General features: G+C 56.3%; 1 protein-coding gene across 8 annotated transcripts in view; it reads right to left on the bottom strand.

The window, feature by feature from the left end:
- Window positions 1-518: 518 nt before the first annotated feature.
- SCN4A (sodium voltage-gated channel alpha subunit 4) overlaps window positions 519-22,986 on the bottom strand; it is a 44,170-nt gene continuing 21,702 nt past the window's right edge. For all 8 annotated transcript variants that reach the window (XM_072781163.1, XM_072781165.1, XM_072781164.1 and 5 more), the window contains 15 exons: window positions 22,337-22,490; window positions 20,449-20,687; window positions 18,499-18,672; window positions 17,182-17,538; window positions 12,670-13,167; window positions 10,640-10,772; window positions 9,850-10,004; window positions 9,159-9,332; window positions 8,913-9,035; window positions 7,078-7,356; window positions 6,765-6,818; window positions 6,143-6,280; window positions 5,556-5,660; window positions 4,576-4,846; window positions 519-3,805 (listed from right to left, as the gene is read on the bottom strand). In XM_072781163.1, the coding sequence (XP_072637264.1) occupies window positions 2,580-3,805; window positions 4,576-4,846; window positions 5,556-5,660; window positions 6,143-6,280; window positions 6,765-6,818; window positions 7,078-7,356; window positions 8,913-9,035; window positions 9,159-9,332; window positions 9,850-10,004; window positions 10,640-10,772; window positions 12,670-13,167; window positions 17,182-17,538; window positions 18,499-18,672; window positions 20,449-20,687; window positions 22,337-22,490 (4,080 nt within the window). In that variant the 3' untranslated portion in view covers window positions 519-2,579. The remainder of the gene's footprint in view (window positions 3,806-4,575; window positions 4,847-5,555; window positions 5,661-6,142; window positions 6,281-6,764; window positions 6,819-7,077; window positions 7,357-8,912; window positions 9,036-9,158; window positions 9,333-9,849; window positions 10,005-10,639; window positions 10,773-12,669; window positions 13,168-17,181; window positions 17,539-18,498; window positions 18,673-20,448; window positions 20,688-22,336; window positions 22,491-22,986) is intronic.

The raw sequence follows: 22,986 nt of genomic DNA, 5'->3' as shown, positions 1-22,986 counted from the left end.
CAAGTCTCTGCTCCTTTATAGAGGAAAGGGGGATGTGGGAAGGCTGTTGTAAACAAAAAACCCATTGGAATAAAGTGGGAGCTGGATGTATGGTGGCTTCTCATCGGCTCAGTTGTGAGGGTCTCTCATTGGCTGGGCTGTTGCCAGGGCAGGAGAAAAGCCTTTCCCCTCCCAGCCAGATAGTAAAGCCACCCACACGGGCAAGGTCCATCTCCTCCCATTGGGTTGGGCAATTGCTGAGGAGTGGTGGTGCCTGAGAGCTCCCGTTGCTGAACCTCCTGACTCCAATTTAATGAAGTTTGCCTTTATTAATTTTCAAAGCCCAAGCCTCTGGAGGAGAGAGCCGGACTGGGCCAGAGAGGGAGCTGGGGCTCGCCTTGTCTTGCCCTCTATCCACCCTGAGGCTCCCCAAGTCTTCTCCATCTGGCTCCAATCCCCACCAGCCCTTCTTGCTTCTTGCAGCCTTCAGGCCCTGTCAGCATCCACACGCAGAGGTGTGGAAGGAAGAAGCCCGCCAGTGAGAGGGACCAGGGAGAGATTTATTATAAGAACTGTACAAAGGAGCCTGCCTGCCAGACTGGTTTGGGTCTGTTCCCACCCAGACAGAGTGGGAGTGGGAGTGGGTGTGGGTGTGCAGGGGAGGGGGCCACAGGCTGGGGAGGCTCTACAGGCTGTATGCAGTCCAGTGGTGAGTATCCAGTCCAACAGATGCTGAGGCTCTTGGGGCCACCCCAGTCTAGGGCCCCAGTTTGAGGGGAGGGCAGTGGACAGGGTGCTGGACAGGGAGGAGGCTGCCCTCTCTGGGACGCATCTTCTGATGGAAGACAGAACAGTTGCAGGAAGGTAGAAGGAGTGAGGCCTCCTTCCATAGAGGCCACAGGCAAGAGACAGGGGGCAGGGCTGGGGCAGTAGGTGTGATGAAGAGAATGGGAGCAAGGAGAATGGGTGGCCAGGAGGCCAGAGAGCAGGTCAGACAGAAAGGAAGGCTCTGGCCTGTGGGCACATGCACACATACACCCCCACACGCACCCACACCCACATTGTTTTGGAGGTTTTGCTGCTTCCTGAGTTTTAATCAAACTATTCACAAGAAACAAGAAGAAAGAGAAGAGGAACTAAAGTCCACAGCGACTCAACGTCAAACCTTACTACGCATGTTCACACTCATCCACACACAGCACAGACACACACATAGGAGGCACACACACACACACACACCAGTCAGACTCTACAGGGGCACACTGACACAACACACACACGCAGAGGCAGGACACAGTGCTTTGTGTACTGGAACACACACACAGCTGCACACAGAGGCATGAGGCAGACATAAGGCACACACACACATGAATAAATCCAGCGATGCCTGAGCAGTTGTCTCACTCCCTCCTCTGAGCTTGGCCTCCGTGTGTTCTCTGGGAACCAGAAGAGGCCTGGCACTGCCATGCCCGGACCGGTGATGCCAACAAAAATGCTTCCCAGCTTTCCAGTTGGGAAAGTTGGAAGTTGGAAGGTTGGGCCTGAACCAGGTAGCTGTGCATGTCCCAGTGTCGAAATCTCTAACATGGGCTCAATAACACTCTTAGGATCACTTTGAGGAGGGGGAGAAAAGGATGAAGAGGGAGGAAGAGAAGGGTGTGGTGGGGGGTAACAGGGGTCTCAAGGCTCAGTGAGGCTACAGAGAGCCCCCGATGGTGCTAATGGAGGAGTGAGGAAGGGAGGGAGGGAACAGAAATCTACTTCCTGAGCTCCAGGGTCCCTGCCCCCACCCCAGGTCTGGGTGCTCAGGCCAAGGAAGCCCCCAGTGCAGTGACACAGCTGGCGTGACCCCACCTATCCCAACCTGCCATGCTTCCTAGAGAAAGAGGATTCTCAAGTGGAATCCTTCCCCCTGCTCTTCCCCCAGGGGCCAGCCAGGGGAGTCAGGCGCTGCACAATGGACAAAGCAGGAAATGGGTTCGGGGTCACAACCCCAACTGGATGCATCAGGATCCAGTGACCAGTCACGCTTGGGGAGCCACTTCAGGACCAGTGATGTTTCTCTTCTCCAGGGAATTTGTGAGCTGGCAGGATGAAGCTGGATCCCAGTCAGGGGAGGGCTGGTAGGCCCTGAGGTCAGGTGTCCGCTCTCACTGAGGTTAAGACATCTTTATCTGGGAGGGGCCTGGGGGGGCCTGAGCCACTTCCTGGGGAGAGGCCTAGAGCCCTTAAGACTCTGGTGGCAGGAGGGCACTAATCCCTCCATTGTAGGCTGGCTCCTCACTCACAAGGGGGGCAGAGATTTCTGATGTTCTGACCTCCCCGAAGAGGAGAGGCAGCAGGGCCCACAAGGAGGTGAGAGCAGCTTGAAATGAGAAACCATGGAAGCGGTGGGTGATGGGGACCTCTGGCCCAATGTGGAGCCTCCGAGTGCAATTCCCATTTTCCATGGCCTGGCTGTCAGCCCCAGCATGGCCAGATCCTGTCCGCGACAGGGAGCCGATCAGTTGCAGACTCAAAGCCCTGCTCCCTCAGCAGGCAGGCACCATGAGGGAGATTGGGGACTGTGCCAGGCTCAGCTGGCCACCTCACTGCTGCTACTAGACAAGAGACTCTTTGACCCCCGGGCGCACTGTCTGCCCTGGGGGTGGGGAGGGAGGGAGGACAGCCTCTGAGGGGCTGATGGGCGTGAGCCCTATGGCAGGTCCCGAGTCTCCTGTTGAGCCCCTTTCCTCACCCGTGCTCTGCACACTGCTGTTCCCATTCTCGTGGCCATACATCTTGCTCATGGTGTTGGCTATCAGGCCCTCCTTCTCTGGGCCCCCATCCCCACTGCCGTCCTGGCTGTGGCGGTACATGTAGGATGCCTGCTTCACGGTCCTCTGGAGCAGGTGCCGGCGGTAGGCCCTCTGGATCTTGATGGCACACACCTCCTCGTGCTTCCTCTTGAGGGTGGTGGTGATGGGCTCATAGGAGACCTTGGATGGGTTGGCAGCCATGAACTTCTCCTCCATGGTCTCCTTGAGAGCATCCATTTCCCCAGAGTCACCCAGGACCTCTTTGGTGAGGGCAAAGAGGATGTCCAGGCAGTGGATTTTGTCTCCTGGGACCATGGGCAGGTCCAGCGTGATGAGCTTGATCTTGTTGGGCTTGGCAATCCTCAGCGGCTCCTGCAGAGTGTCCACAAAGTCTGAGAGGCGGCTGTAGGCAATGAACTGCGTGGCGTCAGGGTCAAACTTCTCCCACGTCTCATAGAACATCTCGAAGTCATCCTCACCAAGGGGCTCACTGCTCTCCTCGGTGGCCACGTTGAAGTTCTCGAGGATGATAGCAATGTACATGTTGACCACGATGAGGAAGGAGATGATGATGTAACTGCAGAAGAAGCAGATGCCGATGGAGGGGTTGCCACAGTCACCCTTGATACTGGTGCCTGGGTTCTCGAGTGTAGGGTCACAGTCAGGGGGCCCGCTGTTGAGGATTGGGTTGAGGAGCCCGTCCCAGCCAGCTGACGTGGTGATCTCGAAGAGGCAGATGATGCTATTGCCAAAGGTTTCAAAGTTGAACATGTCATCGATGCCCGATTCTTTCTTGACATAGGCAAAGTTGGACATGCCAAAGATGGAGTAGATAAACATGACCAAGAAGAGCAGGAGGCCAATGTTGAAGAGGGCAGGCAGGGACATCATGAGGGCAAAGAGCAGAGTCCGGATGCCCTTGGCCCCTCGGATCAGCCGCAGAACACGCCCGATCCGAGCCAGGCGGATCACTCGGAACAGTGTGGGTGACACGAAGTATTTCTGGATCAAATCGGAGAGCGCGAGGCCTGCAGGGAACAAGTGGTGAGGAGCACTGTCCTTGGGGTGGGAGGTTAGATCAGGGAGTGGGGGCAAGGGAGACTCAAGGGGACCTGGCTTGGTGTGCTCTTCCTTGGAAAGGAAGCAACAGAAGCACAGTCTAAATGACCTGGCCCGTGAGGCTGGGCTCTCCTAGGGTCCTGGGGCTAGGGTTACACTGTAGCTGGAAGGAGGTGAGATACACCCAAGTTGATAGAGAGAGGGTAAGGCTGACTCCTAAGGCTGTTTGCAGATGCCACAGATGAGACAGAGAGGGAAGACAGCTCTGTGTGTGACTCTGAGCATGACATTTAACTTGTTTATAATTCAGTTTCCTCCTCTGTAAGGCAGAGGTGGTAACAGTCCCTGCCTCCTGGGATGGCACAGTGTCAGGCAAATAGTAAATGATCAATAAGTGGTAGTTAGTTGCTATCATAATTACACATGTGTCTATGCACTTCTGTGTGTATGGATGATACTAGAACCATCTTATGTCTTCCACTAGGCACATGGACCTGAGTGTGCATCTACTGGTAGGTAAATGTTTCTAGAAGCATATTCACGTGTATGCAGGTGACAGATTGCCTATGAGCCCATCCTATGTATCTTTGTGCCTTAAGTGTGAATGCCAGGTGCATATTGCACATGCGTATGTGTAAATGTATGTGTGAGCTTTCCAGGTGTGAGAGCAGGTGTGTGTACATAAGGATGGGAGCAACGGGCCTTCCAGAATGACTCAGCCCAGCCTGGCCCTGCTCACCCACAATGGACAGGATGACAACCACAAAGTCGAAGATGTTCCAGCCGACGGTGAAGTAGTACTGGCGCAGGGCAAGCATCTTGAGCACACACTCCCCAGTGAAGATGATGATGAAGATCATGTTGATATTGTACAGGATGTCCACTTTGAGTTGGCTCTGGTCGTCTGTTTCCACCATCATGGTGACCATGTTGAGGCAGATAAGGATCATGATCGTGATGTCAAACACCTGCTTAGTCACGCAGTCGTACACCATGCCCTGGATCTTGTTCTGCAGCATGGTTAGGAGTGCAGGGGTGCAGGTGGGTAGATGTGGGGGGCAGTGGTCAGGACCCACACAGGATGTGGACAGGCAGGAGACACAAGATGACACAACAGCATGACACAGAGAGAGAGAGAGACAGACAGACAGAGACAGAGACAGAGAAAGAGAGAGTGGGGTGTGTGTGTCAGGGCTTGTGGCCATGAGAGAGGAGGGGATAGAGGGGGTAGAGTTGGCCATGGCAAGGAGGGGATACCCATCAGAACAGGCCATTCTTTGGGGTCCATGGGTATCTTCCTTACTCTAGGACCCTTCCTCTCATCAAGGCCCCCAGCAACCTCTCATTCTTCTTCCACAGTCATCACTCACTGGGGAAGGTGTCTGGACATCCTCTTCCTCCTACTTCTAGGGGCCCTTGCCCCAGAGGTCATCAGTTGAAGGAGTGGGTAGACACTGGGAGGCTGTGCAGGGCCGGGTGAGGGGCAAACCAGTGACTGGGGTCGATCAGGCAGCTGCTGCTCCCACACATGGTGCCTCTGAGCAGTTATAAAGAGGCACATTCCCCTGGCAGGGAACCCAGCTTCCTTGCAGGTGGACTCAGCCTCACGCCAGGGATATGGGCTGGTGGGCAGAACTTAGCTTGCATTTTACCCCCATGGGCCCCCTTGGGCAGGAGGTTCATACAGGTTGGAGGAGGAGGGGCTCAGAGGGCTGGTACCTGGGGCCGGGGAATTGGCTTCTGAGGCTTCTTGGAGCCAAGCTTCTTCATGGCATTATAGTATTTCTTCTGTTCCTCCGTCATGAAGATGTCTTTCCCTCCAAAGTATAGTGGGATGGTGCCTATAAGTTTGGAGGCCTCTCTTCTCTGCCTCTGGGACCCCCTACCTCAGGCACCACCCTTAAGGCAGCCCCCCTACCAGCAGGGGGACCTGGAGGGCCCAGAGATAGGGGCTGAGGGAGGGAGGGAGGGGAAGGGGGACTCTGTCCAGACAAGGAACAGAGGGGAGGTGGAGGGAAGGGGACAAGCACTGGCTCGTAGCCTGTTTGGGGCCGGATGCTTTTCAGCAATATCTTGCTGCCTCCTCTGAATGATGACCCAGCCAGGTAGGTAGCACCAACCTCATTTCTTAATAAGGTAACCAGAGTTCACAGAGGCCAAGTGACTGTTCAAAGTCACCAGGGAGAACCTGAACCCAGGCCGGCTGCCCCAGTCCCGCTGCCAGTGGCAGCACAGTGGGTGCTGAGGTGGCAGGTGGGAATATATGAAGGGACCAGTGAGTGCAGGGAGGGTGGGTGGATACTCATCTTCTTCTTCTGCTGGTTGAAGTTGTCGATGATGACGCCGATAAAGAGGTTGAGGGTGAAGAAGGACCCGAAGATGATGAAGATGACAAAATAGAGGTACATGTAGATGTTCACCTCATACTGTGGCTGTTCTTCCTTCTGCAGAGGACACAGGGCAGGATGGGATGGGGCTCCAAGATGGGATGGGGATGGGATGTGATGGGATGCGATGGGATGGGATGGGATGGGGATGGGGATGGGGATGGGACAGGATGGAACAAGATAGAATGAGGATGGGATGGGATGGGGCTGGGATGGGATGAGATAGGAGGGGAAGGGATGGGACAGGATGGGATGGGATGGGAGAGGATGGGATGGGATAGGATGGGGATGGAACAGGATGGGATGGGACAGGATAGGGAGGTTGGGGGGAGTATGTTGGCTGCTCCCGGCTCCCCATCTCACTGTGGGCAGGAGGAGTCTGGGACCCAGAGGTGGATCCTTCCACCCCCAGGTTGCTGATTTTGGGGGCTCCTGAGGAGGTGGAATGGGGGTGGGGTTGGGCAGAACTGTCATTGTGCCTCTGATCTGCGTCCTCTCCCCTGGCTCACTTGCCAGCCACATCTCAGTGAGCCCCACTCACCTCCCGGGAGTCCACGGCTGCATACATGATGTCCATCCAGCCCTTGAAGGTGGCCTGGGGAGTGTGGTTGGGTGTGAGGAGAGGGGCTGCTTCTCATTTCCACCATCCGTGAGTCTCCCTCCTCACCCCAGCCTGATCCTCCCCAGAGCACGACATAGAGACCACGGAGGTCTAGATACTACCTCTCGTGTCCCACAGCACTGGAAGCAGGGTGAGTGGCCTCCTAACAAGGAGTAGCAGTGGGCTCAGGTACATTGAGAATCTGGGAGCACCTCCATCCCAGTTTTGTGCAAGGGCAGCAGGCTACACTCACCACCTGCAGGAGGGAGAGGTAGCCTAGACCCACGTTGTCATAGTTGACCTTGACGTTGAGCCAGCGGACCTGGCCCGTGTGCATCAGGCTTTCACACTCGGACTTGTTGTTGACCTCAGAGATGTCGAACCTCTCAGAGGTGGTAGTGTTGATGCAGTAGTAGAACTTGCCAGCAAACAGGTTGACACCCATGATGCTGAAGATGAGCCAGAAGATGAGGCAGACAAGCAGCACATTCATGATGGAGGGGATGGCTCCCAAAAGGGCATTCACCACCACCTGCGGGGGCCGGGGGAGGGGTCACTGTCAGATCTTTACCAAGGCTCCTTTGGGACTGGGCTCCCTACCTACACTTACAAGGGGACCCATCGGGGCTGGGCACTGTTATTCAGGGAAGGCTTTCCGGAGGACGGTCAATCTGAGCTAGGCCTGGGGGAGAAGTCTGCTGGGCTCTAGTCTGGGGGGTGGGGTGGGGAAGTGAGGAGTAGGGTTAGGGGTGCTGCTGGCCTAGTGGTTGAAGAGGGCTCTCTGCTTGGCTGGAGCCATCAGCCCAGAGTCGGGGCACTAGGCTTCTCTGGAAGCAGCCTGGCCACGGGTCACTAGGCAGGAGACAAACACTCCTTCCTCGGCCCCCATAGGAAACTCAGCCCCCGTGACCCAGCCCCCTGCTCGTCTGCTCACAGCATTAGAGACGCGGACACAGAAATGAAGCCACGGGGGTCTTTAAAGCAGCAGGTCCCTGAGGCTGGAGCCCTGGGCCCTACTCCCCAGCCCTGGCCACATAAGCCAACTTCACTACGTCAGGCTGGACTAAATCTGAGAATTGTCTTTTTTCTTTTTTTTTTTTTTAAGATTTTATTTATTTATTCATGAGAGACACACACAGAGAGGCAGAGACATAGGCAGAGAAGCAGGCTCCCTGTGGGGAGCCCAATATGGGACTCAATCCCAGGACCCCGGGATCATGACCTGAGCCAAAGGCACTCAACCACTGAGCCACCCAGGTGCTCGAGATTTGTCTTTTTTCTTTTTTTTTTTTTTTTTTTTTTTGAGATTTGTCTTTTTTCAAGGAGAAGCTGTTTCATGACCTCCAGACAGAGTGGGTGGCACAAACCTGGTGATGCCTCGGGTAGCTCTATTCTTGGCTGGGACACCAACCAGCTGCGTGGCCATGGGGGCAGGTCATTTCCCCTCAGTGAGGAGGGGTCCCTGGTTCTGATGGTGGGAGGGCCTAGCACGAACAGGAGGGAGCCACTTGGGCTGAGTGCACTGCTGGCCTGCAACCAGCTGCTCACAGAAGTTTATCCCTCTGTGTGGGTCTTGTTCCCAAAAGACTTCTCTTGCCTGGGGAAAATCCCATTTGTCTTGGCCAAACTCTATATTTACTGTCACTGTTCTTTAGGGCCTGAGGGAAGGGTGGGCAGGCTCAGAGCCTGGGAGCAGGCACCTGCCAGCTCATCCAGTTCTCAGAGTCCTGGTGGGCCCCAGTCTGAGCCTGGGAGGGACACCTATTCACCCACAGACCTGCTTTCCTTCTTCCTCCCTCCCTGCTACAGTACCCTCGTGGCCCCTCCTGGGAGCTGATGCAACCTCTGCTGCCCCCCAGCGGTGGCAGAGATGAGCTAAGGAGGGGCTGAGGCCAGGGTGGGCACTTGGGTGGGGTGGGAGGATATGGGGTGAGGGGCTCAAATCTGGACTTTAGCAGGACCCAGAGACCGAGGCCTCTCCTCCCCCAGTGGTGGCTGGAGTACAGACCTGTGCACCTTCCACCTTGCCCTGTTGTGGCTTCTCCCCCCAACTCCCTGGCCCTATTCAGAGCCTCTCTCGGCACCCACCCTCATGCCCTCAAATCGGGACAGAGCCCTCAGGGGACGCAGGGCCCGCAGCGTCCGCAGGGATTTGATGGGTCCTAGCTCCGAGTAGCCCAGCCAGTTGGCCACCAGACTGATGATGGAGACCTGCAGAGGGAGAGTGGGGTGGTCAGGGTGTGTGGGGCCTCAGGGCCAGGGCTTCCTAAGGTCCTGGGCCACAGGGACACCTCTGGGTCTGGCCTTGGGGCTGGGCGCTGGGGGAAGACTCACGTCCACAATGAGGAAGTCAAGCCAGCACCAGGCATTGGTGAAGTACACCTTGAAGCCATAGGCTACCCACTTGAGCAGCATCTCCACGATGAAGATGTAAGTGAAAACCTTGTCCGCGTACTCCAGGATGCTGCGGATGACTCGCCGCTGCTCAATATAGATATCCTCGAAGGCCTGGGGACACCAGCACGGCCAGGGGTGGCCAGGGCCCCAGATCCTGGGGCAGTGGCCACATCCCCCACCCCACCTAGGTGGCTGCTTCCTGGGGTCAGGCTATTGGCTTCTCCCAGAATCCCCGGGGCCCACCATGGGGGCGAGCCAGTGAGTTGGCCCACAGGGAGAACCCCCTCAGCAGCTCTTCCTCTAGGGGTGACAGTCATCTGCTTGGGGGCCTTCACAGTGACACATCTTCAACCCTGACTCAACATGCCCAGGGCCTTCCCACCTCTGTTCTCGCTGGCACCTATTGCTGGGGGTACCCACAGAGGTGGACCCCACCTGTCGCTTTAAGAAAATTAACACTTTCTACATCGCATCCTGCAACCACAAATGAGTCCCTTTAGGATTCTCTGGGATCAAGACTGTCCAGGCCTCGCCTGTCTAGTGGTGTGCAAAGGAGGGAGCCCCAGGAGGGCCTCCTTTGGGCCTGGCACCCGCCCCTCCCCAGCCTATCTCTCAGGGCAGTGCCTACCAAGGCTCCACTGCTAAGCAGGATCATGAAGACGATGAAGGTCTCGAACCAGTTGTGCTCGACAATCTTGAAGCAGGCCCTGCGGAGGGTCCACCACATCTTCCCACGGCCCTGGGAGATGTCCACGTAGAGGAAAGGGCAGCGTTGCACGCAGGCTGGGGGAGGCAAGGGGCAAGCACACCACATCACAGGACTGGGGGCTGCCTCCGGACATGGACACGCAGCCTGCCTGTTCCCACCACCTTCCCGGCTCAGCTGGTCCCATCCTCCCCACCTCCCCCAGGCACCCTTCCCGCGCCCTGGCCCTGTGGGCGGCAGTGTGTCTGAAGGGCTGGCTTGGTCTTTCTCTGCAGAGGGAGCCGAGGAGGGTCATTGTCTTAGAACAGCCCTTCCCAAGCACTTGCTATGTGCCAGGTCACACCCAGGGCCCCGTGGGATTCTGCACAACAGTCCTCCCAGGACGGTGCTATACCCACGGCCAAGCTCGAGGCTCAGCATGTCAGGGGCTGGGAGGCATCCCGAGCTCTGATGCCCCTTCCCGGGGCTGTGTTCCCCCCCAGGGTGTGTCAGCACCCAGGACCCAGGAGCATCTGGTGGGGGAGGGGGAGGGAGGCTCTGCATGCTTTTGGTGATGCACATCCTCAGATGTCCTTGAGGAGGCAGTTGTCTGGCGCTGGGCCAGGGCTGTTGCCCCCCACAGGGCTTGGCATGGTCTGTGCCTTCCAGGGGCTGCTGGGCTGGGGGAGGCACCAGGCAAGGTGGGGGTGCACGCACGCAGGCTTGCCCTCACCCTCCGTGAAGCACTCCTCAGGCTGCTCCCCTTCGGGGTTCTCTTCAGCCTGCTCCTCGGGGTCTTCCTCAGGGGGCTTATAGTCCGCGGTGCTGCAGACGGAGGAGTTCCCATCGAGGGGCTGCGGTGGCTTCTGCAGGGACCACAGGGTCACGTGACCCTTGGGTCCTCCCACCAGGTAAACGGAGGAGGTCAGGATGGGAGGCCAGCAGGGAGAGACCAGAAGGGAGAGACCAGAAGGGAGAGGAGAAAGAGGCGGTGGAGCTGACCTACTCAGTCATTCATTCACTGAATCCTGGCTCATGGAGCCAGCACTGTGGCCTTTGCAGAAGAGCCACAGTGCCCAAGGCAGCTGTGGTCCTGCCCCGCGGCACTTAGACTTGGAGCGGGGCAGGGCCGAGGCCTGGGAAGAGATCATGAGGACACAAGGAGGCAGGTGAGGGCATCAGGTAAGGGAGGAGGCTGGAGACAAGGGGGTGGTGGTGTGGAGTGGCTGATCTGGGCTGGGGGGTCCTGGGAAGAATGGGGTGGGGACAGCAGTGGAGCAGCGGAGTAAGAGGCCTGAGTGGACTTTTGAGGGAGCACAAGGGGTCAGAACGGAGCCGGGGCTGCCCTGACCCACAGGTGATGGCATGCAGTGTCCTTGAGCTCTGAGCCTTCCCATTCCCAGGGTCCACGGGGCTGAGGAATCCAGAAAGAATGGAAAACTTTCCCCAGCAGAAGCTCCAGCCTGGGGCCAAAGGAACCTGATGGGAGTGGGGCAGGGTGGGGGAGGCTGTTGTTCTGGCCCGGCCAGGCCTCCTGCACCTCTTGCTGGTGCTGTCTGGGGCCAGTGTTCCTGGACCTAGCTTCCCTCCTCCAGGGGACCCCTTCGTGGCTGGAGTGGAGGACCCTGAAGGGAAAGATGGAGAGGGCGGCTTGGGAGGGGGTAACTCTGGATCCAAAAGGGTAACCAGAAAGTCACACAGGTTTCCTTGTGCCCAGTTGAAAGAAAGGGAAACTGAGGCAAGCATTATTAGGTCAGCCAAGGCACCCACTATGCCACTTGCCCTGCCTGTGTGTCCCAACTCCCACAGTCACCCTTGGAGTCCTGTTTGCCCCCTTGAGAGCCCCAGAGTCCTGGCCCTGGGTGCTGTCCAGTCCTCCCCCACACCCGCTCATCATACCGAGGTTGGTGCCACATTTCCCTGGGTATTTATAGCTTGGCAGGCACTCAGCCCCCTGTAAGTCAGCGTGACACATATCTGGGGGGAATAAGGAGTCAAGAGCTTTCAGGGCAAAGTTCTTTCGGACTCCAGTGCCCAGCCAGGCCCAGGGCTGATGAGGTGCAGGGGGACGGGGTGGGGGGGCGGCTGTGCTGGTCCCTCCCTTGCCAGAGCTGGAGGATGGGCTTTGGGGCTTACAGTCAGTTCCCCTGGGGAGCTCCTGGGGTGACTACCAGCCCCTCTGTCACTCTTGCAGGGAAGGGGCAGGAGGAGGGGGGCATCTTCTGGGTGAGTAGGTCATGGCTACTACTGAGACTGCCCAGCTCTCTGCTCTCCTTGTACCCAATCCAATTGGCCCCCCAGCCCTCTCCACCCCTTGGGATCCTCAGCCCAGACCCAGCACTTTGGCCTGCACTGGGAGGTGTGGACCAGCCCAGTGGGATAATGGGAGGGACTTCAAGCCCAGAGGGGGATTGGAGAGGACTCTTGGGTCCCAACCCTGGAGCTAAGGTACCACAGGTAGGAACAACCTGTCCAAGAGCACCACCTGCTGGTGTCCACGTTGGAGGTGCAGAGCCAAAGTGAGGGGACACTAGGGAAGGACAGGCTGGGCCCATGGGAATAATGGACAGTCACATGCACAGCACTGCAGGTGCTTATGCACAGCCTCTCACATAATGTTCCTTGCTATGCCCTGAGGTAGGTGCCATTGCCCCATTTTACAGATGGAGACACTGAGGCTCAGGATTTGTGACTTGTCTAGGGTCATGCAAAGATTTGAAGCCAGGTCTATCTGACCCCCCTCCCCAGCCCCCTCAAGCTCACCTTGCCATCCTCGGGCTCTGAGAAAGTGTCAGTCTCCTCCTCTGTGGGTATCTCCAGGTCGGACTCCTCGGAGGCAATGGGCACGTGAATGGTCAGGTAGGGGTTGTTGATAAAGTTGAGGTGGTCCAGCTCGATGCTAGGGGGAGAGCCATCAACCAGGCCCACGTGGTTCAGGATGTCATTATCCTTCTTCAGGTCCTTGTCGTCCTCCTCGGGCGGTGGCTCCTTCTTCTCGTCCCCTGGGGTACTCTCCCCGGCCTCCCCGGCCTCCCGGGCCTCCTTGGCCTCCCCGGGCCCCCCGAGGGTGAGCATGATTTCCTTGGGGCTCAGGATCTTGCCATGCAGCAGTCCCAGGAGAAAGGCTTTGGCAAAGCCAATGCCCCACTTGATGCGCCCGATGGCGATCTGCAGGTTGTTCATCTCGCCGTCCTCGTCCGAGGCGGCCAGGCTGTCGGCGCTGAAGGAGCTCAACAGCAGTGCCAGGAAGAGGTTCAGGACCTGGGCAGCAGGGGTCGGGAGGAAACTCAGCCCAGCCTCGGGACACCCCCCCACCCCCACCCAGGGTGCCACCTTCTGCCAGCACAAGGGGCCTCAGGCCTCTAAGCAGACCTGCTGCATGTGCGGCACGGAAGAGGAAATCACTTAATGGGATCCTCACAACTGCCTGGGGAGGCGAGGAATGTTACCATCACCCCTGCTTTGCAGAAAAGGAAACTGAGGCTTAGGCGCACGATAGGACTCTGCAAGACCTTAGGGCTGCCCACTGGGAGACAGGGATTCCTTCCAGGACTCTGTCCCCCACCTCCACTGCTGGGGAAGGCAGAACAAAGAACAGGGCTCACGTCTCTGAGTTTCCAGAACTTACTGGGACCTTGAATCTGCTGAGCCTTCTTTTCCTGTCCATTAATGGAGCCTGTGCTCCCCGGTGCTCAGATGCATGTGCCCTATTGCTCTGGGAAGGGCATTTGGCCTCCTGCTGTTCACCACTTTTCTCTCCTTGGGATTCCCTGCTCCACTTCATTTTCTTCCCATTTTCCTACTGAAAGCCTCAAGAGGCTACTGGTCCACCCCTCTAGTCTCCAGCTTTATTTTCCAGGGACAGACATTTACTGAGCCTCTCCCGCTGTGGTGTAAGGGAGCTCCAACCTAGTAGAGACATTTGATCAAACAGATACAATGCAGTGGGTTTGCATGGCAATGGAGACTGGGGTGCACAGGCTTTGGAACCATGCTGCTCGGCCTTGAAGCCCAGTTTACTAGCAACGTGTCCTGAGGCAAATCCTATCACTGCTCTGTGCCTCAGTTTCCTTGTGTGTATAATGGGGAGGATTCCAGTACCCACCTCCTCGTATTGTTGTGAGGATTAAAAAATCAATATGAGCAGAGCACACGGTAGGCACTCAAAACATGTTGGCTGTTATGTGTGCAATGACAGAAGGTACAAGGTACAGGGAAAAGTATGATTAACTCTGAGGCCAGCTTGGCATTTTATTAATAAGGAAACTGAGTCTCAGAGAGGTGGAATGATGTCCTCTATGACATACAGAATGATCAGGACTAGAATCCAGGTTTCCAGTCATGGTACAACTTTAGAGGACATCATTCATTTAGACTACAGTGTGAATGGCAGCCCCAGAGGTTGTGCAATGTGATGGCTCTACCTTCCACAGTCTATCCCCCCCTCCCCCAGGGAATGAGGAGGAAGGTGAAGCAGAGCTAGAGCAGTGGGGGGCGCAGTCCTGGCTCCTGTCAGCCAGAGGCAGGGCCGGGTCTTACTCTAGGGGCCTTGGGACAGGGCTAGGTGTATGAGTGGACATGAAGGAGTAGGGGCGCCTGTGGAATGTCCACCCTGGACCAACTTCTCCATGTGCCTCTCACTGCCTGGCTTTCACCAGGGTCCTCCAAGGTCTTTTTATCATTGCCTTAACTATCATGTTAGCACAGTGTCTTCAAAGTGAGTGTATATATATATGTATATATATATATATATATACACACACACACACACGGGGAGAAGGTGCTGGGCCAATTCCTCCCCATCTCTATACCCCCCAGCTACTTTTCCGCCTTTGCCCCCAACCAAAGCTATCGGTCTTTCTTTCCCTTTGTCGGGGGGAGGCATCCAGTTGCCAGAAACACATCTGAGATGGGAATTAGCTGCTCTCTGGGTCAGCCGGGTTTGCACACGGCTCCTGCCTGGGACAGAAATAGCTGCCCCAGGCAAGGCGTGGGGAGGAGGGCTGCAGGGAAGGGGGATGAACATCATGTTCCCCCAGGGGCTCTGAAGGGTGGGTTACCTAGGACCTCATCATTTCCTCTTCTTCACAGTAGGCCAGAGGAAGTCCTCCCGTGCCAGGATGCGAGGGACATGGGGCCCCCCACTCCCTGGCAGGTTGCCTCTGTGCCTTCTGGCAGAGGCCTGAGCTGGGGTGGGGACAGTGCCGAAGGAGCTGACAGTGTCACCTCCCCGGGCTGCTCCAGTCCCTCTGAGCAAAGTGAGAGAGGGCAGAGCTAGGCTGGGAAAGAGTATCGGTGGTGTGTGTGTATGTGTGCTCATTAGTGTGTGTGTGTGTGTGTGTGTGTGTGTGTGTGTGACATGCACTCAGAGGCAGTGTAAGTGCAGGGGGTTCCAGACCCTGGGGCCAGACTGCTTGGGTTCAAATCCTGTGCAGGTTACTAGCTTCTCTCCCTGAGCCTTTGCTTCCTCATCTACAAAACAGAGATGGAACAGCACGTCCCCACGGGGCGGCGGTGAGCATTAAGAGATAAATACACAGAAAGTGCTCTGAATGCTGGACAAATGCACATAGAGGTCAGCTGTCACCATCGTTACTGCCCATGTTGACACTGTCATTCTTACCACGGCTGCTATTACTGATGCCGTTACTGGCATGACACAGCGCCAGGTTCTAGTCTAGGCTCAGTCTCACGCTAGCTGTGTGGTTCCGGGCAGTGGCTCCCGGGAGCACGGTGCCAATGTTCCCTACCTCCCAGGGTTGTGGAGAGCATTGGGGATAATGCATGTAAAGCTCTTTGCACAGGGACCGGCATATGGCAGGATCCCAGTCCTGGGGTGTGGGGTGGGGGGTGACATCAATGGCAGGTACCTGAACCACCACTCCCCCAACCCTACGCCCCAGGCCTTGTAGACCAAGTGCTTTGCTGAGCGTTCAGACCACAAGGGGAAGTGGGTCACCACCATTATCATCCCCATTTCCCGTATGGGAAGAATTGAGGCCAGAAACAGGTTAAATAACTTCTCAAGTTTTCCCGGTCAGTAAGTAGCAAAGCGAGGGCTTGCAGTGTTTTGAGTCTACACACATACAGACAGATAAGCCACCACAGACCCTTTGAGTCATGCTGGGCCCTTAAACTTAGCTTTACAAACTTCTACTCAGAGCCAGCTACCCACCCTGATGCCACCCCAAAGTTCTGCTGGGGCATCTTCTCGTTCTCCCCCTACTCCCCAAGCCCTCTCCCAAGGACAGTTGGCCGGGGGTCTCCTGCCTAGCTGTCCCTGGGGACTCAGGACCTCATCCCACGGTCCCTTCCTCAGTGGAGGTGACACCCCTCCCCGCCGGTCGGCTCCTGCCCCCAGCCGGAGCTCAGCGATATCTGAGAAGCGCTGACCCAGCAGCCCAAGGATTCCACCGGCCTTTGCAGAACGTGGCGACGTGTGGCGTCTGTCCCCCCTCCTTGTGGCTCAGGGCTGCGTAGGCCACTACAAGGGGCATCTGGGCACAGCACTCCTGGCAGGGGTGCTGCCCACCCTAATCAGGGGAGGAGTTGTGGGCATCAGGATGTGGAGACACGCCACCCTGGGCCAACCACAGAAATGCTAGTCAGCGCGACCACGGCCTGAGTGCCTCTGCTCCTCATTGGTCCCCCTGCAGCTCCTGGACACTAATTCCAGGATCTGAGGAGGGGGGCAGGGGGACAGGAGGCCCAGGAGTTCTGGTGCCACCCTGCGTGGCACCTTTCAGCACAGTCCCAGGCAAGCCTCTCAGCAGCCCTGTGAGGTGCCCACCGTTTTTCTTCTGCGTGAAGTTAGAGAACCCGGCTGACCAGAGAACAGTAACTTGTTCAAGGGTACACAGATGACAACAGAGCTGGGCCTGGAGTGTGGGCCTGTCCGGCTCTAGTTAGCACATTACTTTGCCCCAAACACTAGGTTTCAACAGTACTATACTCAGTGTCAGCTCTGGGCCAGAGACAGCAGTGCCTATTAAAAATGCATATTCCCAGGCCCTGGCCCCAAGCTGCTGAATCAGACTCTGTGGGTGTGGGGCTGGGAATGTCAGAGTTGATTCTGAAGCTGGTTACAATTGGAGAGTCACTGGGTTAAACCATATAAAATTGCCTTATTAGTGATTTCATACAGTTCACCCACACGGTAAAGGCCCCTGAAGCCCAGTTGAAAGGAAATAATTGAGGGGGACATGTTGCATATGCTTGGGTTTCCTGGGTCGGGAGGGGGAGGGAGCGAGGAGCCAGCCATCCAACCCAACTCACCACTAGGTTGCCGATGACCATGACCATGAGGAAGACAGTGAGGCACATGGCCTGGCCGGCCACCTCCATGCAGTCCCACATGGTCTCGATCCACTCCCCGCACAGGATGCGGAAGACGATGAGGAAGGAGTGGAAGAAGTCGTTCATGTGCCAGCGGGGCAGGCTGCAGTCGGCCGCGATCTTGCACACACACTCCTTGTAGCTCTTGCCGAACAGCTGCATGCCCACGACGGCGAAGATGAACACAATGATGGCCAGCACCAGCGTCAGGTTGCCCAGAGCGCCCACCGAGTTGCCGATGATCTTGATGAGCATGTTCAGCGTCGGCCAAGACTTTGCTAACTTGAAGACCCGCAGCTGCCGGGCAGGGGGAGGGCAGGGGGGGATGAGGCCCAGGTTGCCACCTCCCCACACCTAGGCCCAACCTGGGGAAGACTCATCCTTAGGAGAAAGACTTCTCTAGAACAATTCAAATCCCTGCCTCACGAGTGATCTGAGCCAAAGTCTGCCTCTCTGTTAAATGGGAAAACTCCTATCCGACCACCTCATCCACTTTATGTGTTCAAAACAAAGAGTCTTCTCTTAAAGATTCGTACTGAAGTGTTTATAAGTGACATAATGTCAGGATTTACTTTGATGTATTCCCCACCCCCCATAAAAAGTGGGGGACAGGGACCGCCTGGGTGGCTCAGCAGTTGAGGACGTGATCCTGGAGTCCCAGGATTGAGTCCCACATCAGGCTCCCCACAGGGAGCCTGGTTCTCCCTCTGCCTGTGTCTCTGCCTCTCTGTTTGTCTCTCATGAATAAATACATAAAATCTTAAAAACTAAATAAATAAATAAATAAAAAGTGGGGGACAGATAGAATAAGGACTATAGAATGTTGATGGCCATCAGAGTGGGTGAAAGGTACACAAAAGTTCATTATACTTTATAGGTTTGTGGATGAATGACAGGTCCCATAATAAAGTTAAAAATATATAAAAGTGCTCCCATGGGATGGTGGAAAGGATACTAAATCAGATTCCCAATTCCACCTCTAATGAGTCCCAGCCTTCAGGTCTGCAATATGGTCTCTGTCACCCAAGGTCACCAAGGAGTCAAGCCCAAATGTCAGCTCCCCGGGTTTTCATTTTGGTCCCTGGCAACCCTATGTGATAAGGGGAGGGGTGGGCTCTCTTTCTCCCCATTTCCAGTAAGAAAGGTTCTGAGAGGCAGGGTGGCACACACAAGTGGCTTCTTGGGGCTCACTCTTCCCATCTTCCTGCGTCCCCCCCACTCCTCCCAGCCTCAGCGTGGTCCTGGGGTCTCACGCACCAGTCGGAAGGAGCGGAGCACGGACAGCCCTTGCACGTTGGCCAGGCCCAGTTCCACCAGGCTAAGGGTGACAATGATACTGTCGAAGATGTTCCAGCCCTGCTGGAAGTACTCGTAGGGGTCCATGGCGATGAGCTTCAGTACCATCTCTGCCGTGAAGATGCCAGTGAAGACCTGCGGGATGGGGTGCGGTCCACGTCACAGAGCCTCAGGGAGCACAGGGCCTTGGGAGTCTCCCCACTGACTCCCACCTTCTGGCAGAGCCAGCAGGGCCTGAGGGGAGGGGTCTGGAGGCCTGAGTGGGGACAGGCAGTGGTCCCCACAGCCCACACGTGTGCGTGTGTGAGTGAAGAGTGGAACGGCTAAGCCACAGGGCAGAGTGGGTACCACCCTGAGAGAGACCTGAACCCATCTGCTTCTGGGCTTGTGATCATGAGCCAGTCACTTCAGTTCTTGGGGCCTCACCCCAATCATAATATTTAGCACTCATGCACCACTTGGTAGTTCACATTCAGACCTCACTGGGACGCCAATTTTTATGGAGTTGCAAGTGATTGTCACTTGCCCCAGACATGAGGACACTGAGACTCAGGGAGCTAAGCGGCAAGTGCTGTCTCACGCCACCCATGTGGGAATGAGTCAGGCTTCAACTCCAGGTCTTGGGGTGCTTAATTCAGTCTTTCTGTCTCTATGCCCTACCTGCTCTACCCTGATTAGCAAGAGTCCCAGAACTCAGCAAATCTTGATGGACTCAGAAGTCTAGGGTAGGAGCCAAAAGGGGGCAAGGTCAGGGATCCATGAGAAGACCCGAGCTGCCCTCCATGAACCTGGTGCAGGGGTGTAAGGGCTGCCTAGCCTCTGAAAGCTCCCTGGGCACAGCCCCCCTCCTGCCGGGCACCAGCTGCCCTGGTCCACAGCCTGCCTGGGCACATGCTGAACCCCGCCCAGGAGCTGTCCCTGGCCATAGCAGGTGGCCAGACAGTAGTATAGTGCGGGCAAGGGGTGGGCAGGGGGTGGGCAGGTGGCAGGCTGGGCCCATCACGCACACCCCAGCAGCTGCACTGTGAGTCCAGAGCACACCCTTGCCCCCTCTAGCCTGGTCTGGCATGGCTGCTTCAGACATCTCCATGGGATAGAAGTGCCTGCCTCACAGGCTGGGAGTCCAGGCTCTGATGCCCATGTCACCCACAAAGTCCTCACACTGCTGCAGGCCCCCAAATCTTATTTTCCTTGGGCTCTCCTCATCCTCAGGGTGAGGGGAACACCTTGCCCATTGGCCATCTGGAAAAAGTTCTAAGGGACTTGGAAAGGGCGGTGTAGGGCTGGAGGTTAAGGCGGCTTTTTCCCTTTGTCAGCCTCCACGGGCGCTGGGAATGAGGTGATAATGCTCCTAATGGGCAGGGATAAGCAGGCGGATCAGTGTGTGTCAACAATAGCCAGGCAGGAAAGGCCCGAGGGGAGCTGGCCTGGCCATGCTGGAGAAATGGTAGTGGGCAGGGGGCTGGGTTGGGGGACCATGCCCCAGGGGGGCCTCTTGGGCCTGGGGGCCCAAAGCTGTATGCCCCCATTTTCAGGTCCTTCCATCCCTCTTAGGCCCATAACAACCTTTGAAAGGGGATACCTATCACCGGACTCCCCCACTTCTGCCTCCAGGGCATGGCCTGGACCCCAGACCATAGGGCCTGATCTTAAAATGTCCAGCACCTTATCCCTACTCTCTCTGCCTCCAAATACCCTAAAACTTCAATTCCACATCTCATGGATCACCCCATGTACCTCCCTTGTATCTTAACTCATGCCCCCCGTATGTGGGGAGAATAAGCCCAGCTTGTCCCCATATGCCCCCCAAGAATGCCCTATATAGCCACACAGTCCAGATGGCCCCATGGGGCCCTGTGGCCCCTCTCCTGTCCTGCCTGGGAATGACACCTTTCCATGTCCCCTCCCTACCAGGTTGCCCACGGTCAGCACGTTATCAAAGTGCTCTGTCATGGGGTAGTGCTCCATGGCCATGAAGAGGGTGTTGAGCACAATGCAGATGGTGATGCCCAGGTCCACAAAGGGGTCCATGACAATCAAGTGGATGATGTTCTTGAACTTCATCCAGGGGGTGCAGCAGTTCCATATGAGCACTTTGTGGGCGCATTTGTACCACCACGGTGGGCACTTCTGGTGGGCCTCTTCCAGCTCTGGGAGTAGGGTAGAAACACACCTGATGAGGACCCTCACCCCCAGGGTCCTCCTTCCCTTCCCCACCTTCCAGGCCTGGCCCTTGAACTCCACATCTCAAACCTATCCCCTCAGCCAGGCTGACTTCAAGGTCCCCTCTCCCTGGGACACCCTGAAGACCTGTCCCCGGAAGCCCCGCCCACATGGCCCAAACCCTGCCCACTCATGCTCCCTTCCTTAAACCCCCAGCCCTACCTGAAGCCCCTTCTAATGTTCCACCTCAGGCTGGGCCTTCTTGGCATACCTTACAGAACCCACCCCTCAGTGACTCCCACCCCCTGCCCATGGTCTAGGGCTGTGATCCTGGCTGGCTGGGGAGACATCTGATCTCTGAGGGTTCCCAGGGAGAGGTGGGAGGCCACTGCAGAAGGTTGAGTCCCATTCCACTTCTGCTGGCCAGTGCTACTCAGAGCAGACTGAGGATCCCCCTGAGGGCTCTCCCTTCCATTGGAAATTTATAAGAAATATTAATAATGCCCCCATGACATAGATGAGGAAAGAGTCGGGGAAGTCACATGGAGACCTGGGTTTGAGTGCATGATTGGGACACCCCAGCAAATGAGCTAATTGGATCTCTCAAAGGCTTCAGATTCTAGTCTGATACTAACAGCTCCATCCTCAAGCTGCTGACCCCCAAATCACTGCAGGTGTTGGAAACAGTGTCTGATACCCAAAACTCGCAATGGTCCTGGCTAGGGCAGTGTTGAGTGACCTCCTCAGCCAGTAACACTGAACACCCTCTGGGGCATTCTTTGGCAGGGCACAGACACCTGGATGCCTGTCCTACAAGTTTGGGTGAGAAGGTGCCCTCCAGAGATCTGCAAAGTCCTCTAGGTTCTCCAAGTCCTTCCTGGCACCAGGAAGGGGAGGGGGACCTGGGAAGGGGACCAGATCTCTTCCATGTCAGATTTCCTTTATTCCTCCTTCCCCTCCTTTCTCCCTCCTCCTTTTTCCCTCCCCTCTTTCCTCCCCTCCATCCATACACCATGTCTCTTCCATTCATTAATCTTTCAGCCCATCCATACATCTATTCATTCATCCACCCATCTACCCATCCATCCATCCATCTATCCATCCATCCATCCATCCATCCATCCACCCACCCACTCATCCATCCATCCATCCATCCATCCATCCATCCATCCATCCATCCTTGTTTGTGTCTATCCACCCTGTCCTTGTTACCTTATCCTGTTCTCCCTGACATGGTAGAGCAATATGCAGATTTGGGGGAATCTGTGACTACCTGGGCAGAGTTTGACCTTTGACCTTTAACTTCTGCCCAGAAGACATTTGAGGAGCAGGATTTCCAGTTTCCAAAACAATGAGCTTTCTTGGTTAATATTATCCTGTCCTTCCCCATTACCTTGGTAGCCTCTGAAGCCCTTCCAGAAGCCCCCAGTTCCCACAGCAGCCTGGCCTTGTATCCAGAACTGGGCCAGGCTACACCAGGACTATATTTATCATGGACATTTCTTCGATACCTATATTAAGTTACTGTCCTTCCAATGCTGGGCCCAGCCAGCCCCACCCCCACCCCCAGGAGCCCAAGTGGCCCGACTGTCAGGACACGTAGGATGGCATGCCTATAGGGCTGTCAAGCACTTACCTTCCATAGCATCTGAGATACCACTGTCTGCACTGCAGCTCTGTCTTGGAGGCCCCTTCTCACCCAGCGATGTGTCTAGGCTGCCATTGCAATCTTTGCCGTGGGCTGGGTCCCCATCTGCCTCCCCGCCTTCCAGAGCCTGGGCGGCCTTGGCCTGTGGGTCAGCATGGGTGGTAGGCACAGAGTCCATCTCAGAGCCCAGTGGATGGACTAACAGGGGTCTCTCTTTATGAGGGGGCCCCTCTTCTTGTCCTGTGCTGAGCTCGGTGCAGGTTGTGGGGGTGACTTTGGTGGTGATGAGATTGACCAGGGTAGGGACCAAAGTTGGAGACCATCCCTGAAGACCTCCCATTCTTGGAAGCCTTGACTGACCCTCTATTCAGGTGGTGAGGAAATGGGCAGCTGCACCCTGGGGGCCTCAACAGGATTCACTTCTCCCTAGGCCCATATCCTGCCCAGAAAGAATCCCAAGACCATAGATATTTGAGCTGGAAGGTTACTTCAGATTTAACTACCCCAGATTCTTTATTGTTTATAGGGAAATTGAGGCACAGAGCTGCAGAATGTTCTTTCTATTGCTTCCCATCCCACCAAAACCTCCAGCCTGGGGCCTTAAGCTCACCCTGCCTTGCAGCCCCTAGCCCATGCCT

The sequence above is a fragment of the Canis lupus genome, chromosome 16 (assembly GCF_048164855.1).
Source record: "Canis lupus baileyi chromosome 16, mCanLup2.hap1, whole genome shotgun sequence".
Classification (NCBI taxonomy): domain Eukaryota; kingdom Metazoa; phylum Chordata; class Mammalia; order Carnivora; family Canidae; genus Canis; species Canis lupus.
The sequence above is the reverse complement of the archived record's forward strand: the minus strand, read 5'-3'. Positions and strand labels throughout refer to the sequence as shown.